Source organism: Podarcis melisellensis (assembly GCF_964234715.1).
Source record: "Podarcis melisellensis genome assembly, chromosome: 5".
In the NCBI taxonomy this organism is placed as follows: Eukaryota; Metazoa; Chordata; class Lepidosauria; order Squamata; family Lacertidae; genus Podarcis; species Podarcis melisellensis.
The window spans coordinates 4,740,262-4,752,597 of NC_138537.1; the positions used below are offsets into that span (position 1 = coordinate 4,740,262).

General features: G+C 47.2%; 1 protein-coding gene and 1 long non-coding RNA gene across 6 annotated transcripts in view; one reads left to right on the plus strand and one right to left on the minus strand.

Annotated features, from left to right (window-relative positions):
• Window positions 1-1,228: 1,228 nt before the first annotated feature.
• Window positions 1,229-1,678, minus strand: LOC309369990. Its single transcript, XR_014168317.1, has 2 exons — window positions 1,556-1,678; window positions 1,229-1,342 (listed from the first exon to the last, which is right to left on the minus strand). It is a non-coding gene; the product is annotated as an uncharacterized lncRNA (long non-coding RNA).
• A 57-nt stretch (window positions 1,679-1,735) lies between these two features.
• DIS3L2 (DIS3 like 3'-5' exoribonuclease 2) overlaps window positions 1,736-12,336 on the plus strand; it is a 211,185-nt gene continuing 200,584 nt past the window's right edge. Inside the window, exons 1-2 of one of the 5 annotated variants that reach the window (XM_081910808.1) lie at window positions 1,736-1,837; window positions 8,575-9,281. In XM_081910808.1, coding sequence (XP_081766934.1) covers window positions 8,591-9,281 — 691 coding nt within the window. In that variant the 5' untranslated portion in view covers window positions 1,736-1,837; window positions 8,575-8,590. Of the gene's footprint in view, window positions 1,838-5,483; window positions 5,884-8,574; window positions 9,282-11,367; window positions 11,534-12,336 lie in introns of those variants that run through there. The other 4 variants (XM_081910809.1, XM_081910811.1, XM_081910812.1 and 1 more) reach the window with 4 other exon arrangements.

Here is a 12,336-nt window from a genome sequence, read left to right on the forward strand (position 1 = left end):
ATAGTACCTTGGGTTAAGAACTTTGCTTCAGGATGAGAACAGAAATTGTGTTCTGGTGGTGCGGCGGCAGCGGGAGGCCCCATTAGCTAAAGTGGTGCTTCAGGTTAAGAACAGTTTCAGGTTAAGAACGGACCTCTGGAATGAATTAAGTACTTAACCCGAGGTGCCACTGTACACTGATCCTGGTCTGGCTGCCAATTATTTTCTGTGCCCAATTCACAGTGCAGGTTTTGACCTATAAAGCCTTAAATGGCCCCGGACTGCAATACCTCAAGGACCACCGGACCACCTCCCCCCATAGGAACTGACCCAGAACCTGTGATCATCATCAGAGGCCATCTTCATGCGCCTCCTCCACAAGAGGTCCAGAGGGTGACAACATGAGAACAGGGCCTTTTCTGCAGTGGCTCCCCGTTTGTGGAATGTTCTCCCCAGGGATGCTCGACTGATGCCTTCATTACACACCTTTAGGCGTCAGGCAAAAACGTTCCTCTTTAACCAGGCCTTTGGTTGATTGTCTTTCAATGCCCCTTTAAATGTGTTGTGGAAGTGGAAATGATTGGGTCTGCCTTTGATTTCCTTTTTATTATGTATTTTGTGATTTTTATATCGTGATTTTATGTTGCGAACTGCCCTAAAGGGCAGTATACAGATTTAAATAATAATAATGATAATAATTTGTCAAAATGTGATCAGAGCTGCACAACATTCAACATGTTTTTCTTCACATAACTGATATCTAATGTCATGTACTTTGCTCATGTTCTTTCCACCCTAAAAAAGAATTTGTCAAGGTGCTACATTCATAGATCTTCAGTCATCAGTTGTAGTAACAAATATTCTTCTCCACTTCTGGATATTCCCTGTTTTCTTTCACACGCACACTCACCGGATTCCATTGATTCAACACTCCCACATGTTCTTTCTTATCCTTCAACATTGTTAGTTTAACCACATTCAGCTACTCCCACGTTTTCCTAGTGGTGTCTAATTTATTTTTCTTTCAGGACATTCTTCCATGCTGCAGCAAACACACTCCTTGCAGTTCATCAAGCCACACGGAACTGGTATTCCATAAACAATAAACAAGGATCCTCAGCAAACATATTGGGAGATCTAAAGGGACTTATTCCTGGAAAAATGTATCTGGTTATCTCTGTTATTTAGGCCCTTCATAACTTATTTTTGCAAACTGCTTGGGCGCTTTTTCTTAAAAAAAAATAATATTAAGCAGTTCAAAAAATGCATTTAATTTAAACAAACAAAAGTTTGCTTTTTCAACGATGGCTTCTCCTTTGTTTTTAGCAGTTCTTGGTTGTAATCTGTAAACGACCTCGAGTCCCTGTCAGGAGGGAAAGAAAGGCGGGCTGTAAATAAATATATAACCAACCAACCAATAACCAACCTAACCTATATATTAATAGAAACACAGACACCCGAACACGTATAGACAATCAATAAATAAACATATACATATATAACTGGAAGCTAGCGAAATAAACGTAAACGCACAAATAAAACGATAGAAGCTAAGTAAACAAATACAAAAACGCACGTGCAAACGAAGCGAGCTGCGCAGCTCCTGCTTTCGAGGGAATACGGTAATGTCCGCTTGCAAGGGGCGCCGGGCCACCCGAGGCCACCCCAGGCCAGCGGGGCTTCGCGCCTGCGCGCTCTCCTCGAACCTTCGCGCGGCGAGGTGCGGCTTCGCGCCCCGCGGGCTTTTGGGCCCTGCCGCTGCCCGTAGAGCCACGCCTGACCCGGAAGTAGAGGGAAGGCAGGAAGTGGGGGAACCTTTGAAGGCTCCTCAGTGATGCGAGTGGGGAGTTTGGGGCAGGTGAGTGAGGGGCAGGGTGGGGGGGGGGCTCATTGCCCGTTTGCGGGTGGGGGGCGCCGCCGCTTGTGGCCATGGGGCTGGGCGGGTTTCCTTTCCCCGCGTTGCCTTCCCCGGCTGGCTCTAGGGCTGGGTCTGGGTCGCTGGTGTGTGGGGGGGAAGGACCCCTGTGGGCTTCGAGCCCACCGCCCCACTTTCCCCCAGTAAGCTGCCTCACACCGAGCCAGGCCGCCGCCCCATCTAGCGTAGCATTGCCTGCACGGGCTGGCAGCAGCTCTCCGGGGTCTCCCCCTCAGCCCTCCCTGGAGATGCCACGTGGGGGTTGGGCCTGGGGTGCGCTAACCATTAGGCTTCTGCTCTTATGCCTTGATCTGAGTCAGGCCACTGGCTCACTCGGCCCAGTATTGCCTGCACGGACTGGCAGCGGCACTCCAGGGTATCAGGCGGGGGCCTGTGTCTGTCTCTCCCGGCACTACCTGGGGGTGCTGAACAGGGGGTGAACTTAGGCGGTTCTCAACCTGTGGGTCCCCAGATGTTGTTGGACTACAACTCCCATCATCCCTGAGCTCTGGCCTTGCTAGCTGGGGGTGATGGGAGTTGTAGTTCAACAACATCTGGGGACCCACAAGTTGAGAAAGGCTGAAGGGCCTTCTGCATGCAAGGCAGGTGCTTTGCCTACTGAGCTATGCGTTTTCCCAGGGCCTTCTGTAGTCCTGGGTACCGAATCAGTTGCCCCTCTACCTTTATTCTTTTTCTTTCTATTTTAAAAAGGGATTTGCATTGTCTTATCCTGCCACTGTTTGGTGTTCTGTGTTGCCTTATGCGTGCATGATGTCTGTCTTGCCTGTTTGCCCCTGTTCACTTCAGAGTGTGTTTTTCCTTGTCTTTGCCTGTTTCTACTGTGTGCCTGGAATAGTTTGCAACATCGACAGTGAAATCCAAAAATGTCAAACATAAAACATGAAACAAATGTTAAAGGTGGTGTTAATACAACTCAGCAGAGAGAAAAACACTGACCAGAGTGGAATTGCGGGGATGGAGGAGGGGTCCCTGCAACAGCTCTGTTTTCTGGTGCTCGAGCTCAGTCCCTAATTTTCCTTTGGTGATTTTTTTAAAGTGTAATTAATGTGTTCACACATGTGGTTGAGCACACAAACCCCTTCCTACCCATCTCCTTCTGAAACTGTTTTTCCTAAATAGCAGTGTGCCTGAATGTCTTTGAGCTAAAAGTACAGCTAGGCATACAGATAATAACTACTGTAAAATTGAAATACTATCTATATAAACAAAAGGAAGCTATTGGTGTCAGTTCCAGGGCATGTGCCGTCCTCTAAAGAAGGCTGCGCAGGGCAAGCTGCTGCTGAGTAAATAAATATAGCAGGCAAATACGAGTCTTGTGCAATATGTGATGGAGGAGCCTGTGTGAGGAGAGAGAACGCAAAGATTAATTATTATTATTTAAATTTCTATACCACCCTTTGCCCAAAGATCACAGGGCCGTTTACAATATAGAGACACAAAATGCATTCCATAATAACAAACAAAAACAATACCCCCACAGTTTGAAGGCCATATATTGGTTAATTAGCCAAAGGCCTGAGATAATAGGAATGTTTTTGCCTGGTGCCTAAAGGTGTATAATGAAGGCACCAGGTGAGCATCCCTGGGGAGAGCATTCCTCAAACAGGTGCTACCACAAAAGAGGCCTGTTTTCATGTTGTTGCCCTTTGGACCTCTCACAGAGGAGGCACGTGAAGAAAAGCCTCAGATGATGATCACAGGGTCCTGGTTGGTTCATATGAGAGGTAGTCCTTGATTTACTGCAGTCCTGAGCCATTTAAGGCTTATATGACAAAACTAGCACTTCAAATCGGACCCAAAAACCCATTGGAAGCCAGTGCAGTTGTACCAGTATTGGTGTAATATGCTCAAACCATTTTGTCCCGGTGGGTAATTTGGCTGCCAAATTCTTCACCAGCTGTAATTTCTGAACCACCTTCAGAGGTAGCCCCACGTATAATGTGTTGCTGTAAGCTAACCTAGTGGTTACCAGAGCACAGAAGACAGAAGTTAGGCTATCCCTGTCCAGATAAGGGAACAGCTGGGCCAAGTCAATGGAAGGCACTCCAGGCCACTGAGGCCACCTGAGCCTCAAGCGACAGCAATGGATGCAGAAATACCTCCAAACTGCCTACGTGCTCCTTCAGAGGGAGAGTAACTCCCTCAGGAGCAGGCAACCTTCCAGGCATCTGGTATAGGGAATTCTTGGTGTGAACATTGGAAACCACCTTGTATTGTTGGGCCATATAACTCAGTATTGTCTACACTGACATAATGCCTCTCTAGGGCTTTAGGCAAGAGTCCCTATGGGTTCTACCTGGAGAAGCTGATAGGAATTGAACTCAGAATGTTTGCATGCAAAGCAGATCCTGTGCCACAAAGCTAAGACTGACCCCCAGGGTATGAGAAATATGTAAGGGTCTATCTAATCCCATTTGTGATTATTTCTTGTACTCCAGAGGGGTTAAAACATTATAGTTTGGCCAGAATTGTTGGTAGTTCTTCAGTGGGTTCCTCACAAGCCACAACAATGTGCCGAAACTCTTTTCTTTCCCTTTCTGTGGCTGCTTGCTGCTTGCTTCCACTTGTTATACTCTAGCAAGGCATGGGACTTACCCTACTATAAAAGTGGTATACCGTAGGTAAGACTTTAGTATATTGTAACTGAAATAAATACATATTCGTCCCTTGTTTGTCCCTGCCTCCATTTTCTTCCCCTTTGTCTCTTGCCTCCCCTGTGATTGCAAACTCTGAAGGGCAGGGACATGTCCATTATATTTACCTGTTACGACATACAGCAAAGGCTGCAACTTGGGCCTAATGCAGCTTTGATCTGCTGCCTTGGGGACACCTAGTATTTTTCATTGCAAGGGGTTATAGTGTGTTGAGATGGGTTTCCTAGAAAGGAGGGCATTGTTGCCCAGGGAGATGGGTGTTTTTTCCCTTGCTAGACTGTCTTCTTTCTTTCTTGGGTCAAAAGGGTGAGTGACAGCAACTTTCTCCTAATCAGGGCAGCCTGTGTGCCCCTGTGCTGATTGGGATATCCCCAAAGAACTGAAAATGTAGATCAGGCCAAAGCCCATTTTCTAGTATTTCAGGATCTGGTATTCCGAAGTACACTGTATATAGACGTTCCATTTGTGGGATGCAAAAAACCCCACTGAGTTTGAAACAACAAAAAAGGAGCTATCTTCCAGTGTCTAGTCATTTATAATGGCTTGCTGTGTTAGGAAGAACTTTGATCTCCTTTGCACCACAAGTGAGTGTGTTCACTCCACCCATTTTTTGGGTCATCCTTTACTGCCACAACATACAAGCATGAAGTTGGGTGGGGCAACACTACATCCTCTGTATAATTTTGTTTTGGGAATACTTTTATTAAGTATCTGGGTGTGATTATAGCACTGGCCATACTTAATAACCTTTTCTATTTTTACTCTGAGCCTCCTTGAGGACGATATTAAAGGTTTGAAGGAATCCCTCCCCTTGCCCCCACCCACACCCCCAGTCAAATGAGATAGAGACTCTGGGTGTGTGTGTGTGTGTTTGTGTGGGAGCTTGATGGCTTGTATGCAGTTGGATACTCCTTTGTGAGACACGCAGAACCGTTTCCTCTGCAAGGTGCTGCCTTTTCCTTTATACTTTCACTCTGCTTGTGAAACTCTCTGGTCTGCATGTGCTGGTGAGCCAATGGACCTGTGTTTGGTTGGTGGGGGCAGGTGTGTTGGGCTGTGTGGCTGTGGACCCCTATTGCTTTTTCCTGGAATTGTAAATATCTACCCGCATGCAGCTGTGTGTGCAAGTAAAAGAGTAGTTGCTGGTTGAGCTCAGAGGTGTAGGTCACTGGGAAATATCTGCTGCTGTGATAAGCTTTCCTCCTGAACGTCACACATCTCTGAAATATGTTGACATCATGAAGTCCCACGGGGGGATGAGTGGGTCTGACCCTGGCACCACAAGGTGTGCCTGAAGGAGAAAGGAGTGTTCAGGCGAGAGATTGCTGGGAATGAAAGGGAGGGTTCAGCTCCTTTCTCTCAGGTGCCCCCCAATTTATATGTGATTGGAGCAGACATCTGTCAGGGCTGGGTGATACCTGCTTTTCAACATCATGATATATCATCCGCTAAACATTGCATTATGCCGATATCTCATGACGCCTGAAATAAGGATGTGTAACTTACGTAGACTTAAGGGTCCAAAACTGACACATTTTTACTTGCCTTTAACCTGTTGTTACAACAATTTTTAATAAAAATAATACAGAACAACAGGGGCAGCAGGAATCACCAGAGAAGTGGTGACTAGCTTCACAGTTTTTCCCATATCACGATTTTTACATAGCGCAGGCACACATCGTGACCTGTGATTTATCGCCATGTCAAATACAGTATTATGAAACTTATCACGATGTGGACTGCAACCGATTTTGGACTGTGTATTGATACATCACCCAGCCCTGGTGTTTTCTGTGCAGTTTGATCCTAACTTTGTAGCTCATTCCATTTCCATTTAGTTTTACTTAATATATACCAGGGAAGGGGAATCTGTGGCTTTTCAGATGTTGTCCCATCTGCCCCAGCTAGCAGGCCCACAGTCAGAGATGATGGCATCTTTGGTCCAAGAATATCTGAAGTGGCAAAGATTGCCCATTCGTGACAGAGGGAAGGAAGATAGCTAGCTGGTATGACTCTGTTGCAAAGAGCCTCTACCTCCTGTATTGTGTGTGTATTGGTTTTAACTGCTGATGAATAATTACATTTTTAGTGCTTTTGTGCTGAGCTCCCTTGAGGATTTCTACTGTTTTAAGGTTACAATAACTTGGCCGAACCCTCTTGCCTTCAGTCCTGCCTCCACCCCTGAATCGAAAGTTGGCTGGAAGTTCCTTGGGACAGAGAACTATCTTCTGCTTGTCTTACTCTGCCCTGTGTCCTGTACACTGATCGACACTGCTGTGCGATTAAATGATCAGGGTGGTCCTTCATATGGGACTGAGGAACGGTGCTGTCCTCAGTTGCTGGAGTTTACCATTTACGAGGTTTGTATTGATGTAAACCTCCAGAACTTATTTTGTATAGCTAACTATTTAGCTCTATCCCCAGTATATTTTATCTTATTGCTATGGCTAGTGGCTAATGCAAACAAAGTTTCTATCTATCTCCACCACTTACGAGGGAATCTCCACCCTTCCTGTTGAAACCGTCGTAAGAGTTTCAGAAAGAGAGAGAGAGTGAGAAAAAAGAAACATGGTTATTTTTGGAGAGCCTGAGAATGGACATGGTCGGGTTTTTGTTATTGTATGATGGCTGCTCCTTTAGCTTGGCCACATTTTCTTCTTAGGAGCAGAGTGGGTTGAAATGATTTGTGCTCGGCTAGGATGAAAATATTTGGCTCAGATGCCTCTCTCTGTCTCTCCCTCTCTGGAACACTGCCATATGCACTGCTCGGGTCATAAACTGGTCACTCCTGCCCCAGTTAAATATTGTGAGTCTTCTGATGTAATAAAACTACAGAACTTAAAATTGAAGCGCTGCTACCACGTTCTACCTCTCTCTCTCCCCACTCTCCTCACAAATGAAAAAGAGAGAAAGACGAAAGGGAAGGTTTGTAGCTCTGTAGTGGAAAGCATGTTTGGCAGTGGAGAATCCCAAGCCCAGCGTTCCAGATAAGGACCTCCACTTGCACGCTCTTTAAGCATCTCTTTAAACAGAAGCCATTCTTCCAAGTCTTGAGCTCATTTGCTTTGCAAATATTCTTATCCCCAAGAAGAAGGCACTTATAACAATTATTGGAGCTTTACTTGTTTATTTTTAGAACCATAGTATCATAGAAAGTTGCTAGGGACCTCATCCAGCCCAACCCCCCAGGGCAGGAGTCTCAGCTAAAGCATCCATGACAGATGGCCATCCAAACTCTACTTAAAAACCTCCAAGGAAGGAGATGTCCTGTCAAAATCTCCATTCTTATAACTTCAATCCATTGGTTCAGGTCCTACCCTCCGGAGCGGCAGAAAACAAGCTTGCTCCATGTGACAGCCCTTCAGATATTTATTGCATTTCCTCTCAGTCTCCTCTTTTCTAGGCCAAACATACCTAACTCCCTCAACCCTTTCTCAACAGGCTTAGATTCCAGACTGTTGATCACCTTTGTCATGAATTTATTTATTGCATTTATATCCTGCCGTTTTGTCCAGGGAGCTCAGGGTGGCGTTCATGGTTCTCCCTGTCCTCATTTAATCCCCACAACAACCCTGTGAGGTAGGTTAGGCTGCGAAACAGGCGGTTTGGGGGAACTGAGAGCCAAGGAACCAAGGGAAGTGTGGGATGAGAGCCTCATACAGGACCTAGGGCAACCTTTCCCCAACTTGGTGCCTTCCAGAAGCTTTGGACTACAACTCCCATCAACCCCAGCTAGCACAGCTGTAATCCAAGTGATCTATGGGGGCACCAGGCTGACCTGGAGACAGGAGCAGCTGTGCGGCCTTGGTGGGGAAGGATGTGGAGAAGGGCCATTTAAAATAATGGAGTCAAATCTCTGTCCTCGTGGCGTTCACATCTTCCTTCTTGCCTGTCTTCTTTGTTTCTGATTTGCTCGTGCAGTCCTGTCGCGTAGTTCTGACGCTAGTAAGTAAAACTGCTCCTCTGCTCAACGCCGACCTCATGTTTGCGCTCCTTTGATGGCAGGTGACACTCCCGGGATATGGAACCGCAAGGATGTGCACGAGGCGCTCCTGCCCATGCTCCGAGGGATGGACCCAGCAAGCCCGCCATCCCTCAGAAGAACGCGTACGCGAGGCTCGTGCAAAAGCACCACAGCGGGAGGTTCCGCTCCTACCTGAACCACATCGCTCAGAAGCTGCAGCTGGAAGAGGGGACCCTCAACGACTCGGGTTCGGACACAGAGCCGTTCTTGAAAAGAGGCCTGGTGAGGGAGGCCCTGTCTAAAAACGGGGTGAAAGCGCCCGGGACTTTGCTGGCCAGAGCCCTGCATCCAGGCCAGCCGGAAAAGTCTGAACGCCTGAATGAGGAAGGTTTGATCAAGAGGCAGAGCCGTCCAAGCGAGGCTGGCAAAGGTGACTACGAGGAGGATGTCGCGGAGGAAGAGGATGATGACGTCTCTCCTAACCGCCACGGTGATGCAGCTGCCTCTGCAAGGGCAGGGCAGGTGTTGGGGGGCCACAGGACGTTGTCCACAACGGCCTCTTTTCTGCCGAAAACCCCTAGCTCTGGAGAGAGGGGCAGAGAGGAGTATTGGAGGAACAAGTGCAGTGGCAGTGACGGTCCTGCCACTTTGGAGAGAGCAGACAGATCCGTATCTGCTGGACAGTTCGGCGTGGATTTGCCCACAGTGAGTTCCAGGAAGGCCAGTCCCTTCTCCAGCCAAATGCATGGTGAGCTACTGAGTGTCTTAAATGGTTGCAGTTGTTGATGCGAATAGCAGTGTGTGGCTTATCTGTGTAACCTGAGATTGTTACAGCTTGAGTGCCGTGTTAATAGCTGGTGTTACCCGGGCTTGCATGAGGATGATGGTGGTAAGAGCAGCTGAAGGCTTGTAGCTGGTTTAACCTGCTGGCATCCCCAGCAAGGAACAACTAGGTTATATATAGATTTCGGTTGCTTAGAAGCCACCTCTAACCAAATTGTTAGGCGTTGGCCTCAGATGTTTGGGTGTCTGGAATATTTTTCAGCCCTCTTTCTCTCTGTCACCATTCATCCATGTGCCATGTGGTCTGTATTGCTAGCTTTACCCATCAGCAAGATCCCAGATAGCTCCAGTGATTCCTTGCTTGGGCTTGCCGTCAAGGCAGCGAGCTTGTTTGTGCCTGCTTGTTATTACAGGGCGCGCAGAGCACCTCTTTGTAAACAGGGGCACACCCTGGTCTCATCAGGCCTACATGCATGTCCCAGCAGTTGCCGGCTTTGTAGGGGACGCTGGGCCTCTGCATATAGGGGGTCCTGTCACTCTTGCCTGTGTAATCTTACTGCTGCAGCACCCCAATATGATATCCTGCTGCTGTCAAGTTTGAGTCTAGGAGCTCGTTTTCAGGCATAGGGTACCACAAACGAGGTATGTTGCGGCGCAGCATAGTAGCCTAGAGAATGAGCTAAATTGGGAAGCTCAGGTCTTGCTTCTACTATGAACACATTAGAAGGCCTCAGACAAGTCACACACTCTCCCAGCACCCGTAGATCGGCAGTATTGGGATAATATTGGCCTACCTCCCAGGATTGTTGTAAGGATCATGACAAAATATTGTGTGTTACTCCCTTGGAGCATTCTGATGTGCTACACAGATGCCAATGATTATTCTTAGCATCTGTTACATGCTGTCTTTCCCCTTCCCCTCGATGACTGGGGTGGGCAGGGTGATGGGAGGGTCTCCCTCCCTCTCCTTCCTGGCCCTTCCTCTTCTTTTAAGCATTGTCCAAGCCCATTGAGCTAATTGCAGCCCTGGTAGCAAGGGGTGGGTGGGTGTCTGCCTGCAGACCATGGAAGGAATTCAGTGTAGTGCTAGGTAGACCATGCCATCAGCGCAAACATTTCCACTTTCCTGATGGATAATCTCCCCTCTCATCCCACTGTGTGTTGTTCTGGTGGTTCTCTGACTCCTCTCCCAAGCAAATTTGGGGGGAGGCACAGGGAGAGGGGAGGTGGGAAAGCCCCTTTGAGCTGGTGAAAGCCTTTTTGCTGGCAGGACCAGTTAGCTGAAACCACCCCCCATACATTTAAAGCACATTCCCTCCCTGCCTCCCCCCAAGAATCTTGGGAATTGTTGTTTACCACTTACAGAGCTACAGTTCCCAGCACCCTTAACAAAACTACAGTGCCCAGGATTCTTGGGGTGGTGGAAGAATGTGCTTTAAATGTATATGTGTACACTTAGGAGTTTGGGTCTTTTGTGTTTGAGACGGAAGCATTCCAGCTATTTTATGTGCAAAATCGGGGCACACATCTGTGCTTGTTTCTAGCCACTAAGCATCATTGCCTCTCCCGCTTAAGGGTTTTGACTTTTCTGTAAGTTCCTCTGCCTGCTATATCTATTTGTTGTGTGATCGCCTGTTCTACATGGGCAGATTTCCGAAGTAAACTGACCGCAACACTTCTCTTTCCTCATCTATATTTCTTAATTTTTATTTTTCAAATACATGCCAAGCTTTTTAGCCTTCCAGGGGTTTTATATTTTTAAAGACCCTTGGAAGCGTTTCCCGTCAAGGTGTGATTGCCCTTATAAGAGAATAAGAACTAGGTTTCATTCAGCAGCAAGTTAAACTAAGTGGATAAACAGAGTGTGTGAGGATGAAAGAGAAGCTTGCGCCAGCCACATTATTTTTTTAAAAAATGCATCAGCCCAAAATGGTGGCAAAATTGGGAGAGCTACTTACCAGGAACAAGAGCTGTAGAAAGCTCTAGGACCAGTGACTGTTGATGTTTTGTAGAACCCTCCCTTAGCAACAGCTCAGATTGGCTAGCAGTGATTCCGCCGCACCAGTTGTGCTTGGTGGTGACTTTTGCCTTCCATTGCAGCAGGCGGCCAGTCAGGTCAAGCTTGCTTAAGCCGCATGGAGTTTCTGTTCTACAGGCGCACCTTGGCGTAGGTGGGGCACTTAGTTTGCTCCTGCTTGCTGCACAAGACACATTGAGGTGTGGATTGCACAGGTTGAGCTGGCTGTAGAATGGACAGGGAGATGAGATGCTGAGAGACGGTTTCAAACTATTGGCTATTTTGTGGTATGAAATGAGCTTCCTGGCAGGCAAATTTCCATGGGAGAGTCCTTAGTTGTTCTAACCAGGAAGATGAAAAGATGTGAATGGCGGAAAGATGGGGATAGGTGGAAATTCTCATGATGCCGGTGAAGGGTTGAGTAATTGAGTGCCTTGAAATCTTGTGTAATATATTTGATTCCAGCCCATTGCAATAGTAATACTGCCACCTTTTGATCTGTGGATCCACAAGGCAGCTGACAGCATATTTGAAATCCTTACGAAAAACAAAATAAAGACTGAACAGCACAGCAACAAAAACTAATAGATGGAAGTCAGGAAGTGGCAGAAAAGGGCAACCAAAACAATGAAGGTTCAGGGCAGACAGAGCATAGTTAAAACTTTGCTGCTACGAGGTGGAGTAATGGCCGGCAACCTGAATGGCTTAAAAACGAGTTTAAACAAATTTGAAGAGGGTAAAGCTGTCAGTGGCTACTAGCCCAGATGGCAATGTTCTCTGTTAGACATGGCCGCTGAATCCAGTTGCTGAGAATCACAAATCGGGAGAGCGCAGTTGAACTCGAATCTTTCTTGCCGGTTTCCCTTGGTGATCAGGTTGGCTGCTGGTGAGAACAGATTGTTGGACTAGGTGGTTCTTTGGTCTGATCCAGCAGGACTTTTATTACATTCTCATGCTCAATTAACCATGGCAATATTTTAGCCCGGCGTTCCCCAAATTTGGG